At 34.4% G+C, this 22,813-nt stretch overlaps 2 protein-coding genes across 3 annotated transcripts; both read right to left on the bottom strand.

Moving 5' to 3' along the window:
- Positions 1-1,679: 1,679 nt before the first annotated feature.
- Positions 1,680-3,246, bottom strand: LOC119068583 (cleavage stimulation factor subunit 2 tau variant). Its single transcript, XM_037172228.1, has 4 exons — positions 3,068-3,246; positions 2,926-3,004; positions 2,436-2,859; positions 1,680-2,374 (listed from the first exon to the last, which is right to left on the bottom strand). Exons 1-4 carry the CDS (start codon positions 3,123-3,125, stop codon positions 1,745-1,747), a joined length of 1,191 nt encoding a protein of 396 aa, XP_037028123.1. The 5' UTR covers positions 3,126-3,246; the 3' UTR covers positions 1,680-1,744.
- Positions 3,247-10,864: 7,618 nt separating this feature from the next.
- Positions 10,865-20,121, bottom strand: LOC119068585. 2 transcript variants are annotated; one of them, XM_037172231.1, is made up of 4 exons: positions 19,770-20,121; positions 13,956-14,164; positions 13,663-13,821; positions 10,865-12,140 (listed from the first exon to the last, which is right to left on the bottom strand). In XM_037172231.1, exons 1-4 carry the CDS (start codon positions 19,795-19,797, stop codon positions 11,610-11,612), a joined length of 927 nt encoding a protein of 308 aa, XP_037028126.1. In that variant the 5' UTR covers positions 19,798-20,121; the 3' UTR covers positions 10,865-11,609. The 2 variants fall into 2 exon arrangements, with proteins under 2 accessions (XP_037028126.1, XP_037028125.1); XM_037172230.1 differs by lacking the exon at positions 19,770-20,121 and adding an exon at positions 16,783-17,224.
- Between the last annotated feature and the right edge of the window lie 2,692 nt (positions 20,122-22,813).

Raw genomic sequence — 22,813 nt, 5'->3', positions numbered from 1 at the left:
CTCGACATCTTTTGTTGACTAGCAAAACTTGTTTTACAAAAAATATAACATCAACGACGAAGACCATAAAGCAACAAAATAGGTTTATAATCAATGATTTTTTCCGTAGTAATCCACTTGAATTTAAATAACAAATCATAATTAAATGTTTTTTGGGGTTTTTTGCAGCCATCAAAAACATCATAATTTGTGGATTTTCTAAGAATCTGATGTTTACTTTCGAGTAGTAGACAATATCCACTTCGCACCAAAAAAGTATTCTAAGCCTGTTGATACTACGGCATGTGGGTGTGGGGTATCATTGTAAAGCTAAGTTGTGGCTATATCGGGGCATCTACTGATCTAAACACAAGCGTTTACCAGGTGCGAATTATCACCTCTTAAAGTTCATCAAAATTTATGGATTTTGGATCGAACATTCTTTCAGTGATTTTCTAACAACGATATCCGTCTCCTGGAAAGAACGTAGAGTCTTTCAACCAACGAAGGAAATATCTTGAAAGATTTCTCTTCGGTACTTCACACAAAATAGAGAAAAGCAGAGCTAATTCTCTACATTGTAGAAAATCTCGGTCAAATGCCCAAAATTACTTATCCCCTTGTGCGGAATGACACAATCATTGGAGTTTGCTTATCTTAATCCCTCCTCAACCCGGTGTTATCTGACCTTATTTACCTGAACTATAACTGCATTTCATATTTCAGGTGAATTCATGGATTTGTCAGAAAACATTCAAATATTGTCACGTTGACCTGAAATTTAAGTTCAGATCAAGGGATAACTGACCTGTTCCCAGTCTTATGAATAGAGAAGACCAGCCCACCGATTTCATTATGAAAAATATTTTTTGTCTATGTACAAAATCAGGATCATGGATAATAAGATAAGAACATCCCTAGGAATGATTAGACTCAATAAATTGTTGCAGTCTTTTTGCTTTAGACGAATCTTTGACCAACACACACGACCTGTTCTTCTATGATAAATAAATCAGAGCACAGTGTCTTCCTATTCATACGTGTTATGTTCGCACTATAAGACATCAATAATGTAGGAAAGACATCAATGTGGAGAGTATAGCGTATTTGTATCAGGGTCTATTTTAAGGGAATTAAATTCTCGAAATTTCCTACAGTCAGAAGCAGTGAAATTTCAGCATAAATTTGATTCAGCTGTTTTTAAGCTGATTCACACGTACAATCAAAACTGTTTATATGGTTGAAGCTGCTACACGCACGCGCGTGGTAGTGGTAAAACTGAATAAAGACGTATTAACAGTTTTGATTGTTTTTGTGGCTCAGCTGAAGCAAAGTTATGCTGAAATTTCCCTACCTCTAAACTGTACGTTTTGTTTGCTCATAGATCTAAAAAAATATCTTCGAAAATTCATTGGCTGGCTTTCCGACGATCAAAAACAACTAAGAATCCACAGGTGTTTCGATATGTAGCTTTAGAAGTGAATAAGTAAAAAAAAGCTCTAAAAATGAAGGAATTTTATTCCCTTAAAATATGCCCTGATTTGTGGGCGAGCTGTGAAATCCTGTGAATATTTATGAATTTATCGCTAAATCAATTTCTAGAATTCGAATGGTCGTTGATAGAACGGCGTACAATCGCTACACTAACCGATACTTTATGATTGTATGTGCACCGGTGCCACCAAAGCTATACGATATTGTTTGCGTCATAAAACATTTATTCTTTCATCCCATCAAGTAAATAATCCGTCGAACAAAAATTTTCTCAATGTTGATTCGTACTCTTGGCTATCTGTTCCTTTAACACCAAAATGCTTGCACGTTGATCTGGTGGTAGCATGGCAATTTGTTCGTCCGACAATTGCAGAACCTGCATGATAAGAGCAGCCTTCTCCTGATCGGATGCGTTACTGGGAATTCCTGCAGCTAGCCGACTTTGGGCCTGGGTCGGCTGAGAGTGCATCATCGGAGCAGCTGGTGGAGCAGTTGGTTGCATCGAATGCGTCGGATGTTGTTGTGATTTGACACGTGGATCGTTCGGTCGTTGACGGGGATCAGTCGGAAAGTGTACTGGAGCTGCGACGGGACGTTGTGGTTGCTGTTGTTGCTGCTGCTGTTGTCGTGCGAAACTTGGATCAACGATCGGGTTTGGTATCATTGGGTTTGTGGGCAATGCACGCATATCTTGGTCCATACTGCGATTCAGCCGTGGATCCATTACGCTGCGCAAGTCAACGTCTTGATTAGCGGATGGAAATCCTTGAGTTATTACTGCTGGCTGAACTGCCGCTGCCTGAAGACCTAACGGGATTTGTGGCACAATGTCGTGTACAGGAAGTTGCATTGTACTTGACGTCAGCACTGGTGGCATTTGGTTTGGTTTGTGCAGCATGCCCTGATAATCATAAATTACGTGAAATTTCAAAAGAGAAACGATCTGTAAGAAATTAGCGTACCAGTGCTGTTTGTGGATCGATTATTCGCATAACTACTTGCGCTTGTAACAGTGCGTATGCTAATTGCGGATTTAACAGTAACATTTGACGAGCCTCTGTCGGATTGTTTTGAATGCAATACTTCATTTGTTTCATCAATTCGTACATTTGCTCCGGCGGCAATGAAGCAACCGTTTTCGTTATGGCTTCTGGGGCATTTTCCGGTTCGCAATGTTCACCGTAAGGATTTTCCACTTGAGGCCCTTGTAAGAGCTGTTGCATTTCCATTCGAGATTTTTCTGTACAAGCATTGTCCACCCTTAGCGTACGACCGCCAATCTCATAACCGTTCAAATTTCGCATGGCACTAAGAGCCGTTTCCTGATCTTTATACTCACAGAATCCATATCCCTTGGGCTTGCCGCTTTCACGGTCGAATACCAATCTAGACACGGAAATTGGTTAGCTCAAAATAGTGTTGATCGCGAAAATACTGTTGGCAATCACTTACTTCAGCGAAACCACGGGACCGACCTCGCAAAAGATTTCCTTCAGCTTCTCTTCAGTGGCTTCGTAAGGAATGTTTCCAACTTGGATAAGATTTTATAGGTTAAAACAATTTATCGATGCAATGCTGTCGCCGGCCTACCTACCGAACACTGAACGCATGGACTTATCCATAATACTTTGGTCACTGTTTTTGTCTACCATTTTGACTGAAATTACTAGCACTTTACACAAATGTATTTAACAAAATCCTTCAGCGAAGATGCCGTGTATTAGAAAACAAAGTTTATGAGTGGAGAGTTACCTGATGTCGCACACAATTACTTGACAGCTGAATACACTGTGAAATTGTACACTGCTAACACTCTTTGAAAAGTTGACGTTATTCTATGTTTTTCTGTTTTTATTCGTTTTCGAACAGATGTCTCTGTCTTTGAATAACCTGAAGAAGGTACATAGTCACTACAGAAAAATATCTCAAACGGTTTGAGGTTGCGATTGCTGTTTGCCTCCAAAGCGCAAATACATCAAAATTTAAAGAATTGTAGGCAAAGCTAACAACATATTTGTATGTTGTTAAAGGCAAAAACATGGAGATGCCAAATGATTATGAAAATCACCAAACGTATCCAACGGTACATTTTTTACTTTTTTCGGATATATTATTGTAGATACAACAGAGTAGGTTAATGAGCTTCCTCTAGTTATGAGCCCTCTCAACGCACTGTCTAGCGACTGTGCTATGGCCGTCTAGAACACAAGACGACGTTCTGGCCGTCTAGAACCCAAGACGACGTTTTAGTAACATAACAGAACAATGTTTCAGTTACTAGCCTTCAAACAAAAGGCTTTGGACGGCAAGTAACTGAAATAAGCCTGGCTCGTAGCCGGTGCCGTTACTCTACTCACATATTTTGAATACTTAAGAAATCTATGATGTCATTTCTCATCGCAATACACACTTTTTGATTTTGTTTCACGTTGATTGCGAGTCATGTACGTACAGCAACATTGATTAAATAAATCAAATAATTCTAAGAATTCCGAAAATAAATTGTAGAATACAGATCGATATTTTCGTACAAGAATTTGTTTAATTTTTATTTTGGTTTTCTTTGAACTGTAGGATATTTTTATGCCTTAAATCTACCGTTCACGACTGTTTCACAACACGAAGATGAGAAAAAACCCACTTTCCCCATTCTCTGTCCTTTCTCTTCAACAACTGTTTTGGAAAATCCAAAAAATTTTCAAACAGGCCACACAGAGACAATCGGAAGTTAGATCACTGGAAGTCACTCATGAGAAAATGGCAATGAGTTTTCTGTTCCAACATTTAGCAATTACAATTCAGCAAGGATATGTTGCATCAATTCTTATTACCATTCCACCCACCAAGAGTTTGGCTGAACAACAACTAAACAGCGAAAACATTGTTCGCATGCAGTGCCGAACTGGCTACACCTGACTAAAGCGGCAGTCAATTTTTTTTTGCCAGCCCGAGCTGAATTTAAAAGATGAAACGATCTTTTGGGCCCACTGTGGGCTGTACCCCTGTCATTGTACCTCTGTGTAATTATGAATCTTTCTATAATGACAATTGGAAAAAGCTTTCACACCTCAGGGGGAACGTACTTTTAATGCATATCATAAACAACAGTTATTTGTGAATACTAAAAAAAATATCATGTAAGGGGTAGAAAATCCGAAAAAAATCTCAAAAATCTCGACACATGAAAATAGATTTTATAATCAGACCAATAAACAAATTATTTTGTTCGTTCATGATTCGACTGTTGTGTCTACTCACCAATAGATGTACATATACTTAATGAGCAGTGCAGCTCAGCTTTTAGACTTTCATGTGTAAATCAGCTGGTAAAGCTCACAGATAAAAGAACGCTTTCAATTTGTACAGTTACGAATATAAAACTTGTCTGAAAGCGAAACTATGAATCATATCACTTAGACATAACGGTGCCGACCTGTTCAAATTAATTATGATAATGTCAATTGAGTGCATTATTAATTTTATAACATTAAAACAAACAAAAAAGCGAAAACATTTTTAAGTCTCAAAACGTCTACTTATTAGCGTCGAACACATTCAATCTTAATTAATCAAAATAATTTATCAGATGGGTAAATCAGTTCTGTTCGTATAGTGTAGGCGTTCACACACATAATAATAATTGTATCGCGATATTAAATGTGCGGTGATACCTGTTACTATTATATGATTCAACGTCAGGGTTACATTAAATAAAAAAAATAATAAAAGACTTGTCACGTCTGTTCAATGTACAGTATCATGATTCCGATTACTCTACAGCAATTTTGAAGAAATAATTTCAAATTTCGATGAAATACATTCAAATGATGAATCAGATGTTTGGCAATATAACAAAAATTTGGTATCATAATATACTCTCAAATAACTGGGTTTTTAGGAGAATGCTGTGATGAAAGATAGCTCTACAATTCGTTTAGACGGTTTGGACGTATATGAACAAAAATACGATGTTTGTGGTGCGTTGCATTTCTAAATTTTCTCTCGATTGCATCATCGTGAATGGAAAGCTCTGAGGCTGAAATAATTTACAATTGTTATGAAATTTGTAATTTGAGTAAAAGCTGTGAGATTTGGAGATTTATCGTTGTTCTAGACCTTTTACTATTTTTGCTCGGAAGGTCAGGCAGAATATTTTTCAAAATCTGATTTATACAGAAAGAAAAATGGAATTATACAACAGAAAGTGAATGCGTAAAAATGCGTTGTTATAGTCGATATAAACTAGCTTTTTGTGGATTTAGTGTATGCAGACCAATCGTATTAGGCCAGTGCGTAAGGGAAATCCAGCTTCTACTTCGTGTAAATAATGTATTAAGGCTAATTTAGTAGTTTTTGGTCAAATTTAATCACCGATTTAATACTTGGTAGCTAATAGTTATTTGTTCAACGAGTGAACGAGTTCACCAGTGAAAATGCAATTTCCAACTTTTTTCCAGAACACAGCTTCTCTCACAACAAAGGCTTCAGAAGTCCAGAAATCAGAATGGTCAAATATTTATGGTCAAATGCTTTTATATACAAAAAAAACGTATGTGGAACGGTCATATACTGCAATTTCTAATATGCTGTCATATACGTAATGTTTATGGGCTTAAGTCGAAAATAGGGTATATATTAAGAAATTTTGGGTTCATTAATGAGAAAAGCTTCTGGCGAACCACGCTCCATGATGATTTTTATTTATTGGAAATATTTGTTTTTGAAAAGATCGTTTTTTACTGGTTGCGCCTTGCAGCCTTTTCTTCGCTTTTAAATAAACTATTTACGTTGGGTATGTATGTATAACCCGATACTTTTATTTACTTTTCGGTGATTTTTTTTCCTCTCGGGTTTCAGTGGATAGGAGAAAATGACTATTTCTCGCCTGTGTTGTGAAAAAATCTATACGTGACAATTTGCACGTTCGACACAAAAAGTCGTTGCCGCCACATTCTATGTACAAAAAATTTGAAAATCGGACAGTCTCGGAATTATAAGATGTAACAATTACAATCCAATCGACACTATTCATTCCACATGCATTACCAGCGTTACGTATGTATGTGTGAGAAAACTATATGTATTATAACGTGTAAATCGCATGTGGAATGAATAACGTCGATTTCGGATTGTAATTGTTGAAAATGTAACTTCCATCGTAAGTATATATTATTTTAAAGAATGTGTTCTTGTCCTACCGTTCGTTTGACAAGTTAATCGACATTGATCCGGAGAGTTTTGATTTTTGGTTTTGCATGTTTTCACACAAGGTTTTTTAAGATGTTACGAATACTGTTAAGCGATTAAACGCAAAGCCTTCATGAGGTTGTGTGATAGATCGGTGATAGATCACTCCAATATGTAACATATAATACCAATACGTCATTGCTCGGAAATTGTTGTCTTGCCTGGTGGATTATAGCCCTGAACTTCGCTTTATGGTATTGAAATTTGTTCTTTAGCCGAAAAATTTGTAATCCCTTTACCTTAATTCTAAATAGTGGTGTTAGTCAGAGTTTGTCCTTGTATATATTACTTTATTGCATTGGATATTTACGCCTTAAACATGTAAGTATTCGATTATATATTTAAACACACTGTTGAAGAACTCCCGGCTTTATTCGGGAGTACTCTAATGACAAAATATTTAAATATTTTTACATGCTACATGCGCCTAACCCTGTACTTTTCATGTTTCAAGCACTACTTTTGACGCCCTCAGCATGTAAAATCCATTACATAACTCGGGATAAAAATGAAAAGTCTCGTTTTAGTGTGTTGATTGACCTCGGCTTCGCCTCAGATCAACAAAATTCACACGAAAACTCTACTTTTCATCTTTTTATCCCTGTAATCATGTAATAGTACATTTCGTACCTGGGACTAAAAGTCTTTTTTAGCGTGTGAGAAGTTTCCAGACAGAGCCGAAGGCGAGGTCTGGAATAGAATACGCTACATAAGACTTTTAGTCCTAGGTACGAAATGTACTATTTCATATTGGACAGAGAAAAATGTGCGACGAAGACGAACTTTGCGGGCTCTAGGTATGAAAAATTATTCATGTTCGCTTTTACTCGGTAGTCGGTATGCGAAATTTGCAGTCTCTAGAATTTTTCGGCTGGGCTCCTTTGGACACTTGGCCACGTACTGGGTATATGTTGCAGTTTCAAAACACACCCTTTTAGCATTAACAATGTCCCTCATGAATGGGAGATGTTATATTAAAAATTAATTAATTCTATAATGAGGCGCTCATGTGAGTGTTCATGATACTAAAAAAAAATTGGCGTTCGTTTTTTGGCAAAGAAAACAGTTTATAAAATCCAGGTACTGATTACTGTCGAATCACTTACCTCTAACCGTCCAGTGTTATTAAATGTATTTTTACACCGACAGTAGAACGAAGTTGTAAACAAACAAACTTCTGAGCCAAAATATTCCATTCATTCATGGCATCGTTCATAAAAGACACGATATAAATGACACAAGATTTTTACGGACGTAGTATAATAAAGTGCGACACGAATGGAAACTTACAGCAAAAAACGTTTTTAATGTTTCGTGGGTTTTGTATGTTCGGCTCGTTTTATTCGTTCGAACGAATGTCTACAATGACTCGTGTGGACGAGTAGAGCAGAGTTTCAGGGTAAACTCTAACTTCGTTTCCAGTGCAAGGCTGGTAGCGCTGGTCACTCACGAATTCACACTTAAAGATAGATCCATAAATTTACACGAAGAATGGTAACACATGAGTCCTTTAAAAAACAAAACATTTTCATACAAAAATAGCAGCAAACTCTTTGAAAAGATACGTACTGTAAACTCTATGTAATATAGTAATACTGAAATGTTGTCATAAAACAGAGCATAAAACCTTTGCTCAAAAATCTGCAATTTACCTTCAACGAGTCGTATATTATAGTGAGGCATCACATTTAAATTTTATGACTGGCCGTCGATTAGTATTCCGTTTATTTTTTTGTTTCTTGATCAGATCTATAGCAAAGTTGGTACGTATGTATATATACGGTTTGGAACGAATGCCAGCAAAAATGTTATACCTCTTGTAATCCCTTAGCGAAAGTTGAATGTCACAACGGAATTCACGTAAAATTACTCATTTTCAGAGGAGGCAAATTGTTATGTAGTGGTCAACTTTCGCATGCGGCAGGCAATAAAATATTTACCAGCAATGAGAAGGTGTGTAAAGCAACTTTTTGCAACAAGGGACGAAAAGTAGGACTTTCCGTTGCCTTTATTACGACAATCTTCACATCTACTGCCTAAAAAAGAATTTATCACTCGGTTGTATAAATAACTAATTCACGAGTTATAACAAAATATTTTTATTATAATTCTGATATGGAAGGGAATCAACTTTTAATAAATACGATGCCAGATACAGGACAAATCCTGAAAACATTGACAAATCTTGGTCTTAATTAGGACCAACGTCACAACAGTAACACCCTTTTAATTCATAAAATAAAAAAACGAAGTTATCTTCACGCTACACATATGCAGCGCTACAATAGTTTCACTTTTTCCCTATTAAGAAGATTTAATCAGGAACCATGAACCTGAGGGCCTGCCACACATAATAGAAGCCCGGAATAGTTTATGGAAGAAGATGTTGCTTTTCAAACATAAGCAAAACATTTAGCAGCCGAGTCATACTTACTTGTTTTTCTGCTCTTTCTAGCATTGCAGAGCCAAAGACACTTGCAGCTGTTTTTTAAGTGACTAAGGTCGAAAATTTACTTCCAAATATGTGTTATCTTATTTTCTTCGTTTCGAGTTTCTATAAACTCAGTTGGTACCCTCTCTTCTACAAAAATATTTTTATTTCAGTGGTTTTATGAGACTCAGACAGTGCTAATCGAATCTCACATTTTAATTGATTACTCAAGTAGTAGTAGTACATTCGAACAAGTCTTCGACAATACACTGCAACCACACATTCCTACGATTCAACTGCTATTTTTGTTGAATATCTTCGACAACTCACCGGTACGCCGGTGTCGATGTACACTTTCGTTTTCATTTTAGTCAGAATCATTTTTGGTCGGTATCAAACCAATACGGTATTGTATTCTGTCTACTATGCATGAACTTGCTAGTGTAATTGTGCAAGAAAAATATTTTTTCGTTAAAATAGTCTCTGACATAGAAGTTCAAAGGTGAACATTTTTAGGTATATCATAACCATCTGTACACTCTTCAGGTGTCAAAATTAATTTTTTTTCAAATGTCAGAAGCACCTTATCAATCACAACCGATCAATCACCAAACAGCCTTCTAGCGATATAAACCGTAGCATGCGCCACCTTTGAGTCATTGAGTCATTTGAGTCATGGGTCAATTCTGGACAAAACATAGCCCCTAATTTTTTTAATCCATTACTCTATAGTGTCCACTGTCTGCATAGACTGTATGTCTTTTTCAGAATTAATACTACACTGCCCTCAAAATAACTACAATGAAATTCATATCTTTGGTTGCTTCTCTGAAATTCCAACAGTTTCACTTTTCGAACTCTGTGCATATTAATGGGAATCATACTAACATATGGAACGTGTAAGATTAAGAAAATCAGAGAGTTACACTGTGCTGCACGCACACGAATATTGCTACGTATTTTGAGGTGAGTGTACTTGGTAAAATCTGAAAATTGTTCTCGATTTGAAAGTTCCGTTACATAGAGGCACTAAATAGCGTAAAACAATGTCAGAGGGTAATTTTGTTGATCCAAATGGTGCCGACGGGACTTTACATGCTGGTTTCGTTGCGGAAACAAAATTCGAAGCAGGGGTGAAATGTTGATTGTTTCAGACAGTTAAACAAGAAAGTGTAATTTTTCCATAATATTTTCATTTTATTATTAACAAATAAATTGATAATATTCTTCGCATCATATAAAATGTTATCGCTTAATAAATTTCGCAAAAAATTTGTTTGCCATAAAATCACATTTTTCACTTTTGCTATTTACAGTTTTCTATTCTCTTTTTTGTTTTGTTTAATTTAATTTAAAAAAAAATCCTTCGATCATTTATCTCGAATGTAAATATTTTCTTTTCAGTTAATTATCGAACTAGGCAAATGATAAACGTGAACCTGAAATAAATATGCGTATTTTTAACACCACTTTGAAGTCTGTATAACGGTGTCCAATAAAATTATATGAAGGAGTACGTTCATTGAATAAAACGTAAATCTAGTACTTCAGTACTACATAACGAAAATCTGAACGTTGTCCGCTGCCGGCTAAAACTGCATATATTTATTTTGGGCTCAGTTTACATTTTGCTTCGTTCTTTTTTCAATTAATATACTGACCTGCGCGACTTGATAAGAGCATAATAATTTCGAACAAAAATTTATTAATTTATCGTTTTGTCTAATTTTAAATTAATGATTTTGATTTTGCATTTAAATAATGAGATGAATAATAAATAAAATGACGAAAATAAATTAAAAACATATAAATAAGGAGGAGGATAGAGTTACACACAGAATTAATGCTAAAAGAGTTTTCGCGTCCATCAATTTTCATTTACAAAATTGATCGAAAAATTGATTATTCTTTTCTGTCATTTTTCACTGTTTTTTTTTATTTTATAGAGAAAAATTATCCTACCGTAGGAACAATGTTAAAAGGAATGGGATTAAATACTAATAGGAAAAAAGTTGGTTTCTACTATAATTTTGAACTTTTTCCGAGAAAACTGCCGCACAATATAAAACTATTAGTTGCCATATTTATCATTACAAAGAAAGAAATAATTTCTCACACATGCGTCTGTAAATGACCTTAGTCTTCAGCGTTTCGGAATTGAACGAAACTAATTCCGATTTAGCTGATGATCAAGGTAATTCACAAAACAAAAATTATTCTTCTTCCAATGGCTTAAGTCATTTGTTCGTTCCGCGTTTTTTTTTATTTTTCTTCCCCCCCATTTCATTATCTAAATGTACACGTAATTATATTTTTGGTCTATTTTTATTCAAAATACTTACATATAATTTTCCCTAAAATTATATCACAGCAATTGATATAAGGCTTAACATCTAAACAAAAAAAAAAAAGTTTGAAATAAATAAAAATTACTAAAAACAAGAAGACGAAAAACTACTTATGTTAGTGAGCCATTTGGTAATTTCATTTTCTTTCTCAGATTTTTTCGTTTTGCTTGTTTTCTCGGTCCCTTCCCTTTCACCACTTTCGTTCCCTTCTTTCCCTTACCCTTCTTCGGACCGCCGAATTTCGGTCCCCGTTTACGCGGTCGCAAATTCTTTTTACCCGGACGCTTCAGTACCCGCTGCAAATTTTGCACATACTCGTGAAATCGCACTTTCGCAAACTTATTGTCCAGCTCGTCGATGTCGCCGTCGTCACTGAATATGCTGTTGTTGTTGTTGCGAAACTTCAGCGCTCGGTCCATGGCTTCGCGGGACATTACCATTGGCATCGGTTGGCGCGTATTGTTGATGATGGTTTCGATTTCACAGAGGAGATTCTTCGCCAATACCAACAGATGATCGATTTCGACGGTTTTTGCGTTACCTTCGTTTTGGAAACTGTCGAATTTTTTCTGCTTACTCGCTAGCTGCTGGAATGCAGCCACATATTTTTGGGTTTCTCTGTGTCGTTTTGGTAAATTTACCTGGAAATCAAATGAGAGAGAAAAAAATTAAAAAATTTTCATCAAACAAACTTGTGTCGTATTCGTCTGAGAATCCCATATAATACAGAAAAGAAATTAAAGTTGAATCAATGCAAAAAAAAACGAACTGCCGACAGAGATCATTGATCCTTTATTTGACCATTTTTTTTTAAAGTGATGAATAAATTGATATGATCGACATTCATACCTATCAAACTGAACCCGATCACAAAACACAATTTTTGAATTTGTTCGATACGCAATGGATATTTTTCGTATCTCCCCCCAGTTTTTGTGTATAATACATATGTGTAGCACTCGGAGCGTTAACATAGTGATCAAGTTCTGAACGTAGTTGATAATCTAGTTTTGTTTCACGATGTTACATGAATCTTGCGGGCATTAATCAACCGAACATCATAAATATACGATATAATTGATCGATTAGTAAAACTAACTCGGTTTGCGCTTATTATATCTTTATTCGCTGATTTTCAATCATTAGAGGAGATCATTAAACTGAAGCCCCTTTAATACGCCAATTATCCATCTTAGCGTCAAATAACGAAAAAAGGAATGAATATGTTACGGCCGTTCAGCCGTGCCTACAATTTCATTCATATCTGTATTGTGCTCTCTGCATATAATCACTTATACATATATTGGCTATTTTGATTTAACTATCATTAATCAGCAACCTTTAAATACAATTTATTGTTAAACTGTGCGCGTTACGTACAGATTTATCATAAATGTCCAGAGAGCAGGCAACACAAGACAACACAACGGCAAAAACCATAAAACAAAAACTTAATTTATCTGAAAAATCTCTTCACAAAGCCGGCTTTTTTTCAGGTGATCATATAATCAGGGCCTCATCAATCGGTGTGTATCTAACTTAATGATGTATAACACACACAATTTTATCGGGCTGAACCTGATTTGTTAACATTGTCGAGATATATGTATAAATACGTATGGTTGTCATGTATCGAATTGTGCCATAGGGCGAAATTCTTTCAAACCCATTGCAACGGATGGTTTTATTAAAACGAATAAATTTTCGTTTTAGAAATGAGCGCCCCGCACATTTTGTTTATTGTTCATATTTGCATCAATATTTCGGTCGGTTTGCATATGCACACAAAAAAAATGCCGAGTCGAAAAGAATACATTTTTCGACGGGCCGAAACCGAAACGGGTGGTTAGGTAGGTTTATGTGTATGCTGGACAACAGAAAACATTTTCACCTTTGGAGCAGAAGGAATCTAACGAAGAGATCGGTCAGAGATCGTTTTTTACTGTTATTTATGCATTGGTTTCGTTTATGGGAATTTGAATGTTGAAAATGTTGCAGATTAAGGTTTTTTTTAGATGATGGTATGAGTGGCGCCTGAGATTATTTAATTAATTGAAATTTGTTCTAAGTATCGTCATTTTATCCAAATTTGTGATTGGGAAACATTGGTGCAAACGAATCGAGTAAAATTGTTGATTTTGTTTAAAATGAATTAATACTTACAGCTGCTACAGATGCATTGATTCGATGCAAAAATGAGTAGGTTGAATTGTATTTAAACCATTCGCTAATGTCTGATGTGTCAATAGCGTTCATGTTCGGACCGTTCAGTCGAAGGATATAGTTTGGTAAAGCGTCTCTCAGTGGCTTTAAAGCTTTCGGCTGTAATGAAAAGAAACAACGAAATTAGAAAATGATGTCAATTAACACGACAAGCTATTGAACTCTTCTGCGAAAATTAGCAAGATATTCATTTTTATGAGTGATGCTAAAGAAGTCGTGGCAAAAAAACTTACATTTCTTGGTTGAAATTCGGTTTCATTTTCGAATTTTGTCGGTACAGTAGCTAAAAGTACACCACACGGATTCACCCATTCCATTTTGGTATTACTGTCATCAACAGACGATGAATACGCCGCTGTGTGTCCATGTCTGTGATGGTTTTGTGGGGCACCGTTAGCAAAGCCAGCAAAAATGACGACACAAACGAAAAAACTGTAGATGTCTGTAAAGAATAGAAAATTGGAAAAATTAGTAAAAAATTGATTTTTTTTTTTTTAAATTAAATTAAACTAAAATTGTGAAGTTGAACCGAAACAAATTAACAAAATCGCGAATCTTCTAAAAATGTACAATTAAATCAAGTCTTTATCTACAAAATGTTTTATAAATAATTTGCTGACCCAGAAAATCGTTTGTCAGGGTTATCTCTTTATTTTGGTGAAACACGTTTGAAACCAATAATTCGGTGTAAACGCTTTTGTTTCGGCATGACTTTGCCCTATCAGCAACCACATTGTGTGCGATAAGAAATGATTATTTTGTTTTATGACATATTACGAAATGTTGTTGTGACTGGTGACCGGTTAGGTATCAATGAACCTCCGAAGTGGTACTAATCGAAAAGCGGAAAGAAACATTTATCACTTAGACAAGTGGATGCAAAATCGTATAAAATAACGATCTCACAAAGGTGTACAATACACGAAATGTGTCTGTGAAAAGGTCTTTCTTTTCCAAAACAAAACAAAAAAACATCCTCATTAATGACAAGACGGTTGAATTATAAATTGAATTTTTCTCTGTTTCGTTCAATTTTTAATTCGAAAATGTATTTTTACTGGCAATCTTTAACCAATTAACAAAACAGAAAACAACAAACTAATTCACCAAATTTAGTCATCAAGTTGGAATTTGTGGCTTTTGTTGAATTGTTTTTATTGGAATTAAAAATGAAGAAAAAAAAATAAGAGAAAAAAAGATGAATTAATTTACGACCAGTATCACCTTATTATGTTAATTAATTGGGTTAAAACAAATCGATGTTCTTTTGATTTCAACAAAAAAAAACTTTTTTTTTATTACGAAAAAAACATTGAAAGATCCACCTTCGCAAAAAATAAACTACCCATCAGCAGCGATAATTTACTATAAGTCACCGATATCTTATTTTTTTTCTCCTCACATTTCACATTCAATCATTTTGAAGTAAATGAAATATAATCGAAAAACGTCTCCATCAAACGAATGAATATTGTGATTAAATAGACGAACATAACATTCATTAGTCACTCAATTATTACGAGCTGATAAAAATTCACTCTGTTTTGATTGTAATTAATTACCTAACCACTATCAACTGCAGCGTGTCTTTCGATCTATATCGATTTAAATCAAAAAAAATTTACACGCATTTGACTTTGACAAATATATCCCCTTTTCGGATAGGTCAACTGGGATCTTTGACAATAATTTTTCGATAGCGAAACCAGTTTGATTTGGCCCAGGCTTAATACACCTGTTCAATAAGCGAAGTCATAATTAATTATTAATTTTGAAAAATTCCATTGCAATTTCGATAGACTGGAAAATTGCATAATTATAGTTTACTGGTAATTCCTATAATTTAATTAAAATGAAGACGAAGAAACCGGTAACAATAGCACGAATACATATTTGGATGTCACAACACTAAACGACTAATTTGGTATTTGCCATTAAACGTTAAGTGCCTAGGTGATAAGTTAGATGACCCAATGAATGCAAAATATGAGATGCCATTGAAGTGAGGGAACTAATTTCTTGTTTGTTATGGCGAACAACTTTTATCGCAGTAAAGATTTTTTTTTTGTTGAGCAATTAATTCCTTTAACTGATACAAATCGGTTGAACTAGAAAACAATTTGTTTTATTGTACGCACACTTGCAGCGGTTGGTTATCAGGGTGAATTTCTCACTGCATAATATCATCGATTAAAAAAAATTCTTCGAGTTTATTGCCTCATTGCGTATTGATGCCGCATCAATTTTTTATGACCGCTCAACACAACGGTTCCGATTTTGAAGGGATGAATTAGCTAACCGTTCATTTTATTAGCGATTTCTAAACATCATTAGAACATCATTATCGAATGAGTTATTTATATATGCGTTTTTCGCCTGTTAATTACGCAATGATTCATTTTGAAAGTATAGCAAAGTTTCAGAATTTTTTTTTCTATTTTCAATTACCTATCGTAATCAACATATTTTATTAGTAGTTTATTAGTGTTGCGTAAGAATTGTACTGGAACCCTTAAACAGAACTGGAAACAATTTCAGACTATGCATATATACATGCGAAATATAGTAAGACAAGGCGTTCATAGTTCACACTACAGTTGAATAACATTTTGTTTTTTTTAATTTTTTTTGGTTTAAATGTTCACCGACTAGAAGTGGTTTCGGATGATGGATCAGTAAACGTATGATTCATTCATTATATTTAATGAAGCTGTATCAAAATATTTAAACAACTTCCGATGTGAAATCATTTAACTATTTTTAGTCATCTCAGGAATTCCAATTCACTAAAAAAAAAACGTTAATTTATGTTTATCGATGTGGACAACACAACAAAACAGAAAAAGTACTTTTTATCAATAAAATTAATAAATTATGATTTTTTGTGAATGAAAGTGAACCAATGAATGAATGGTGCATGCTGTACACATGTACCGACGGGTCTTCTCAATGAAATTTCATGAATCTGTGTTTTGTTTACTAATTTGTCTTAAAACATTTGTTAACAATTAATTTACGGAAAATATATTGAAATAAAACAGTTTTGTTAAATACACACACCGCATTTTCGTAGCTGTACTGGTGCCCAACTCGAATGCTTGTAGTTATCAATTGTGATGCAATTTAACGTCATACACAAATTTAAAAAAAAATGTTTTTGTAAAGCGAAAACTGTTTTTGTTTTTTCTTGAGAACAATAATAATTGTTCTGACCACTGAATCACTTCTTTTTTCCACAAAATATTTATTTTTTAATTTCTTTCTAACAGTCACATCCGTCGCTGATAAATTTGCACTTTGTTAATACAACTTTTTTTCGTTTAAATAATTTTTTTTGCTAAGTTTTCCGATCCAACACTTAATAACAGAACACAGTAAGTATACAGAAAACCTTTTTTTTTAGTATGTCGATCAAAAATCTTTTTCAAGATGTTGTTCTTACAACGTTTGACAAGCAACTGTTCCAAAAGTGAAAAGTCCGATGGTAAAAAGGTGTCTCTTTTGAGGTTTGATTCATAATTCTCCCATATATACGTATAAATGGTAGGTATATACTATACGCAAAACGAACTACTGGAAATATGAGAACACCACACAATACTATGACAATGTCAATGAATGGCGTGAATACAAATAAATAAAAATTCGATGAATGTGTGATTTTTCGTGTATATACAAATAAGATCAGACAACGAAAAAGCTCTCTTCCTTTTTACCTGCGATGACGAATTATTTCATTGTATTTTCTCGTCGTTTTTAATGAAAAATGTTTTCTGCTACATATGTGTCTGGGTTGCATATTGGAAGCAATATTAAAATCAGTGAATTTGAATTGCCTTTTGCAATTTCTTTTCTTTTTCTATTTTTTTTTATTTACCCCACCTGAGCTGAATCTATAGAGTACGAACTGAACATATAGAGTACATAATAAAGGGTATGCCGATGTCGAAAAAAAAGCTTGTCTTCGTTGTTTGTGTTCTCTCTGTCCATGTATACAACATGTTATTAGGAGTAGTGCAATTTAATTTTATGGAGGCGTTCCAAGTCAACATTTTGAATGCACTTATGCGTTTCTGAATTAGTGGTGAACTTATACTACTGTGATATCACGATCCTAAACAATTAGACAACACTTTCAGCCCTGTGACAATAAAGAACTATTTTTACCCATTGAGACATAACGTCTGTAATGTTCGAAATATCTATTACTATCACATAGTACCTACATATATATCTATCGAATCTATGCTGTTTGTCGTTCGTGCCATAAATGGGTATTTTTCTTTATTTAGTGAGATAAAAACTCTCAAAACCAAAGAGAGAAAACCAGCAAAGTGTATAGTGTGGCGTTAAGCATACTTACGATATAGACAGTACACTTTACACCACTATACAGATGAACCATTTACAATGTTCAGATTAGTCACTTCCGAATTATGTGTAATACACTGAAGTTTTCCAATGACATGATTTTTCAACGGTTACGTCATTGATGCAAAAAAAATGAAATAAATGGACAAATAAATGCGTAACGCTATGCCGCTAACATTCAATTGACAATGACTGTGCAAGATTTTCTGAAATTTTTTCACATTTACATTTACAGTATGGTTGGCGGTGCGCTTAATCCGCAATGAAAGCAAGTTGTAAACAAATGCATACCGGTGTCTTACATTTCTGTATACATTACATACACGATCGTATTATTTGCCGGGGAACGGGAAAATCCCTATCAATGACAATATATGTAAGGCAATGAGTTAATTAATGCGAAATTATAGTGTACAATTACTATAGATCTGCATCTGCATCGTAATGCAATTAATATGCAGCTTTGTTTTATAGGCGTCATAAGCGATAAAAATAGCAGAAGATTGAATTAGATAAAAAAAAAGAATTTCGAGCAAACGCTAATTGACTTATCAAATTTGTGAGTAATTTACAGTTGATATGCTAGTTTAACAGAACCAACCGCGACCGAAGATGCATTGATAAAAAAACAGAAATATGAAAATACACTCGCGATTCGCGCGTACGACTTTTTGCCATTAATAAATCATTCATAGGCGATTACTTACACAGTGGTAATTAAACAACGAAACGATTTTTATGAATGAAATATTATGACGTATTCGATGCCACTGATAATAAATCGTACTTTTTTCTCCCAATTTTTTTTTTAATTGGATATAATGTCGTGTATAGAGACGAGTGAGTATATATTCAAAAATATTTATGAAGTCATGAATGATACGAGCATTTAATGTATAATTGATAAAAATTTATAAGTTTTTGCTTTTTAGCTTTGGCGTCAATTTCTTTCTTCTTCTTTTTTTATGATGCGGTTTGATATCGCGAAATTGCTTTGTGTGCTCGCTCATATGACCGACGATAAAATTAAATAAATTGATAAATGGAACAGATTGTGATTATGGTCAATTAGAGGATAATAATTTTTAAATTTATTGGCTACGTTCAATGAATGTGAAAACATTGGTGCAGGTGTTGCTTACATGGATTGTATCGCAATGCAATCATTTCGATTTTCGATCTCTTCGGAGTTTTCGGCATTTAGTACAATTTTGGTTCACTTAGCAATGTATAAACGTTTCGTGGTACGGTGAACAAATGATTGTTTCAATTTTGATACGAAAATTCTTCAGATAAAAAATTTAAAACTCAAAATTGTGGATAACAACATTCATTAGATAAGTTGTGCCTCACGTTTACAATGACATCTACACAAGCCACAAACCCAATTAACACCACTAGGAATGATCTATCGGAAAATTTACTATTTACAATTTGTATTTGTCCACCGCATCCTATGCTGTATTATTCAAATCTGAGATCGACCTTTTTCAGAAATGAATTATGTCAATGCGAAACGATTTGTCAGCAGACTTTTCTCTAGGTCCGAGATGCATTCTGAAGTTTTTTTTTTAGTTTTTCAACAACTCAGATAGATGTGCAATCATTTTCGATGCAATTAAACAATAACTGGCCGATTGGATTTGAATAAAAAAACTTGAAATGATTTTACTTACATGTTGATGTTTTGCAAATGTTATCCATTTCTGTGATGATTTCGACAATTGAATTCAACAAAATATTTTCCTTTTTTTGAAATTCACTTAAAACTTGGGAAACACTGTCAATTTGTCCACTTAAACGTCCACTGATTTCTGATACGGGAGTACACGCACGTAGTGATTGTAACAAGTAATCGATGTTGAATGTTTAAAAAACAATTAAAAAATTTCTTTGCGTTTGAAATCTTTGTTTTCTCTTTCTTCTTTTTCAAAAAATATCAACGACTCAATCAATTATATCGTAGCACACTTTATACCCAATTTGAAAAGTAATATCAAAATTTGATGTATGTACTAATGTGCTAATTCTTTGGCTCTGAAAGTTATTCTAAATATTTTCACGGCCAAAGCTGACTTATATATCTTTTTTTCCACGGCATAAAATGAGAGGCTCGCAGGTACGGTATACGATATATAGTGTGTATACGATTGTATGGGTAGGGTGAATAAAAATTTTCATAACTCTCTAATCGCAAGTAAGTATCGCAACTTATATTCTGCTTGATTGTTATGTACGTATACTATATATACATTCGGTAAGCGTGACGTTTGTTTGTACATAAAATACGGTGCTGTGATTGGTTCGATAATAGAGTCAAAATTCGGTTTGAGCTCCTCCGTTTGGCGCATCACTTGTATTGGTATATCGAATATACCTCTTTTTTTCTGCAAACATCAAAAATATAAAAAAATGAAGGAGAAAGAAAAACAATTCTGGAAATTCACTCATTCGTACATTTTTATCCCCGTTAGAATCGTGTGTTCTAAACCATTTTGCGTGTATTGACAACACAGGAGTGAACCGATAACGCACGTCATTCATTGTTGTTTAGACAGAACACACGGTATTTTCAACTCCAACACCAGCACCGATATAATACTACATCGTGTTCATGAATCAAAACATCCGTTTTTTTCAAGTGTGCGAGTCAGTTTCTAATAAAAAAGAAATACCATTAATATATTTCTCCTCTAGAGTTCGATAGTATTTGTGTTACGAAAACGTAATGCGCTGCATACTCGAGTATAGACCGGCGCTCAACAGATGAATTCATTCATAAATTTTCTTCGTTTTTTTTTGTATTATTCATACACACATTCATAGAGTTTGAATTTAGCGACCACGTGCTTGCGGTATATTTTATTTATACCGGCGAATTTATATATTTTTTTAAAACTTTTTTTTGTGTATGTGGGACACGAATCGTGTTTATCGTCATATTTATTTCATTTTAGTAGTATCTGTTTTATAGGCTAACCGCGGCTGAATACAATTTGCTGAACGCAAAACGAGGTTTCTCCATTTCATGCAACAAAACAATACAATTTGCTGAACGCAAAACGAGGTGTCTCCATTTCATGCAACAAAACAATACAATTTGCTGAACGCAAAACGAGGTGTCTCCATTTCATGCAACAAAACAATACAATTTGCTGAACGCAAAACGAGGTTTCTCCATTTCATGCAACAAAACAATACAATTTGCTGAACGCAAAACGAGGTGTCTCCATTTCATGCAACAAAACAATACAATTTGCTGAACGCAAAACGAGGTGTCTCCATTTCATGCAACAAAACAATACAATTTGCTGAACGCAAAACGAGGTGTCTCCATTTCATGCTTCATTTCAATGGGCTTTTAAATGTCGAGTTTGTTTGTCTAAATTGTACGTATAAAACACCACCCTCCTGCACCCTACCCCTAGAAACTATGTTGGTGATGCGCAATAGCTAGTACATTTTTACCCCGCAAAACTGCTGTAACAGCAGACGGTTTTACCCCTGAAATGTGTAAGGTTCCTTCTTACAACATTGATTAGATTAATCATCATTTTGTTTAAACAAATAATTTTTTTTTAAATATTTAATTTGAGTATTATATCATTCGGATGATTGGTATATATATTCACGTAGATTAGACATGCAAAGAGGTGCTAATTAAGAAATTGTTTTGATAATGTCACGTTTAAAATTGGCATTCAATTATTTATTTAACTCGTTTTTATCATTTTTAACAAGAAGAACGTGATACATGATACCTTTTATAATATTATGAGTATTAAGCACCCTGCGTTGTAGGTTTGTATGATTGTTAACATTTTAAAAAGAACAACAAAATAAAACATCCTTTTGACAAAAAAAGAAGGCAGTAGGTAGGAGGAGCAAAGTTATAACAAATTGATAATGGGACAGTCTGTTGATAAGGTATAACATGAATAATAATGTTGGTTTTGTAAAAGCCAGCCAAAAACCGATGGTTCACTGTCAGTTATCTATATTTTTCAAATTCAAAAATCAGCCATTATGTGAATGTTGATAAGGGATTAGAAGCCATTGCTAATTTTTAATACCGCTCACACTATACACCTACTGTAGGTAAAACGTACGCACTTTTATATCGATGGTACAACGTTAGTTTGTCATTTGTGCCATCAGCACATTGTTAGCTTATTCGAAAGGAAGTGGATTGGACATATTGCCCAGTTCTACATTCTGACGAACATGTACCCATGTAACTATAAATGTTGTGGGATCGAAAGCTTGGAACAGGACCATTTCAGGATTTGGAAAACAAATTTAATCGTTTTGTGACGGTGGATTTTGTGTTTCATTTGTGTCTCTTCTACTGTAGACTACGGGGGTCCAAAATCGTATGGGAAAAGTGTCGAGGAAGTTGGCGGACCCCGAACAAAACAAACCTTTATGAACCCCTTATAAAAATTATATATGGGGCCGATGGTATCCGAGTTGGTTTATGGGTCGCTCAAGGACGAAATATGTGAGAAAACACGAAAATATGGGTTAAAGAAAAATTGAACGTAACTCACTGATGCTGAGGTCACTTGTTAAGGTGACTTGGTTTATTTCACTTCAGAATAGTCTAAAGAGACCGATTTGATTTCTAAGTGCACTCGCATCTCTCCAAGTCAGTCAAAGTAGCCCGACCTGTTCACCCAGTCTTTGGGCTTTTCCAAAACATTTATGGGTTGTACATCAG

This window comes from Bradysia coprophila, assembly GCF_014529535.1.
Source record: "Bradysia coprophila strain Holo2 chromosome X unlocalized genomic scaffold, BU_Bcop_v1 contig_20, whole genome shotgun sequence".
Taxonomy (NCBI): domain Eukaryota; kingdom Metazoa; phylum Arthropoda; class Insecta; order Diptera; family Sciaridae; genus Bradysia; species Bradysia coprophila.
The sequence above is the reverse complement of the archived record's forward strand: the minus strand, read 5'-3'. Positions and strand labels throughout refer to the sequence as shown.

What these genes read in the sequence shown, in the direction of transcription:
- LOC119068583 (XM_037172228.1), bottom strand. Translation starts at nt 3,125, where the DNA reads ATGGTAGACAAAAACAGTGACCAAAGTATTATGGATAAGTCCATGCGT. An exon ending in GTCCATGCGTTCAGTGTTCG is followed by an intron (nt 3,005 to 3,067) that starts GTAGGTAGGCCG and finishes ATCTTATCCAAG; the next exon opens with TTGGAAACATTCCTTACGAA. An exon ending in TCGATCCACAAACAGCACTG is followed by an intron (nt 2,375 to 2,435) that starts GTACGCTAATTT and finishes TATGATTATCAG; the next exon opens with GGCATGCTGCACAAACCAAA.
- LOC119068585 (XM_037172230.1), bottom strand. Translation starts at nt 16,855, where the DNA reads ATGACGTTAAATTGCATCACAATTGATAACTACAAGCATTCGAGTTGG. An exon ending in AGTACAGCTACGAAAATGCG is followed by an intron (nt 14,165 to 16,782) that starts GTGTGTGTATTT and finishes TATTCTTTACAG; the next exon opens with ACATCTACAGTTTTTTCGTT. An exon ending in TCAATGCATCTGTAGCAGCT is followed by an intron (nt 12,141 to 13,662) that starts GTAAGTATTAAT and finishes TTTGATTTCCAG; the next exon opens with GTAAATTTACCAAAACGACA.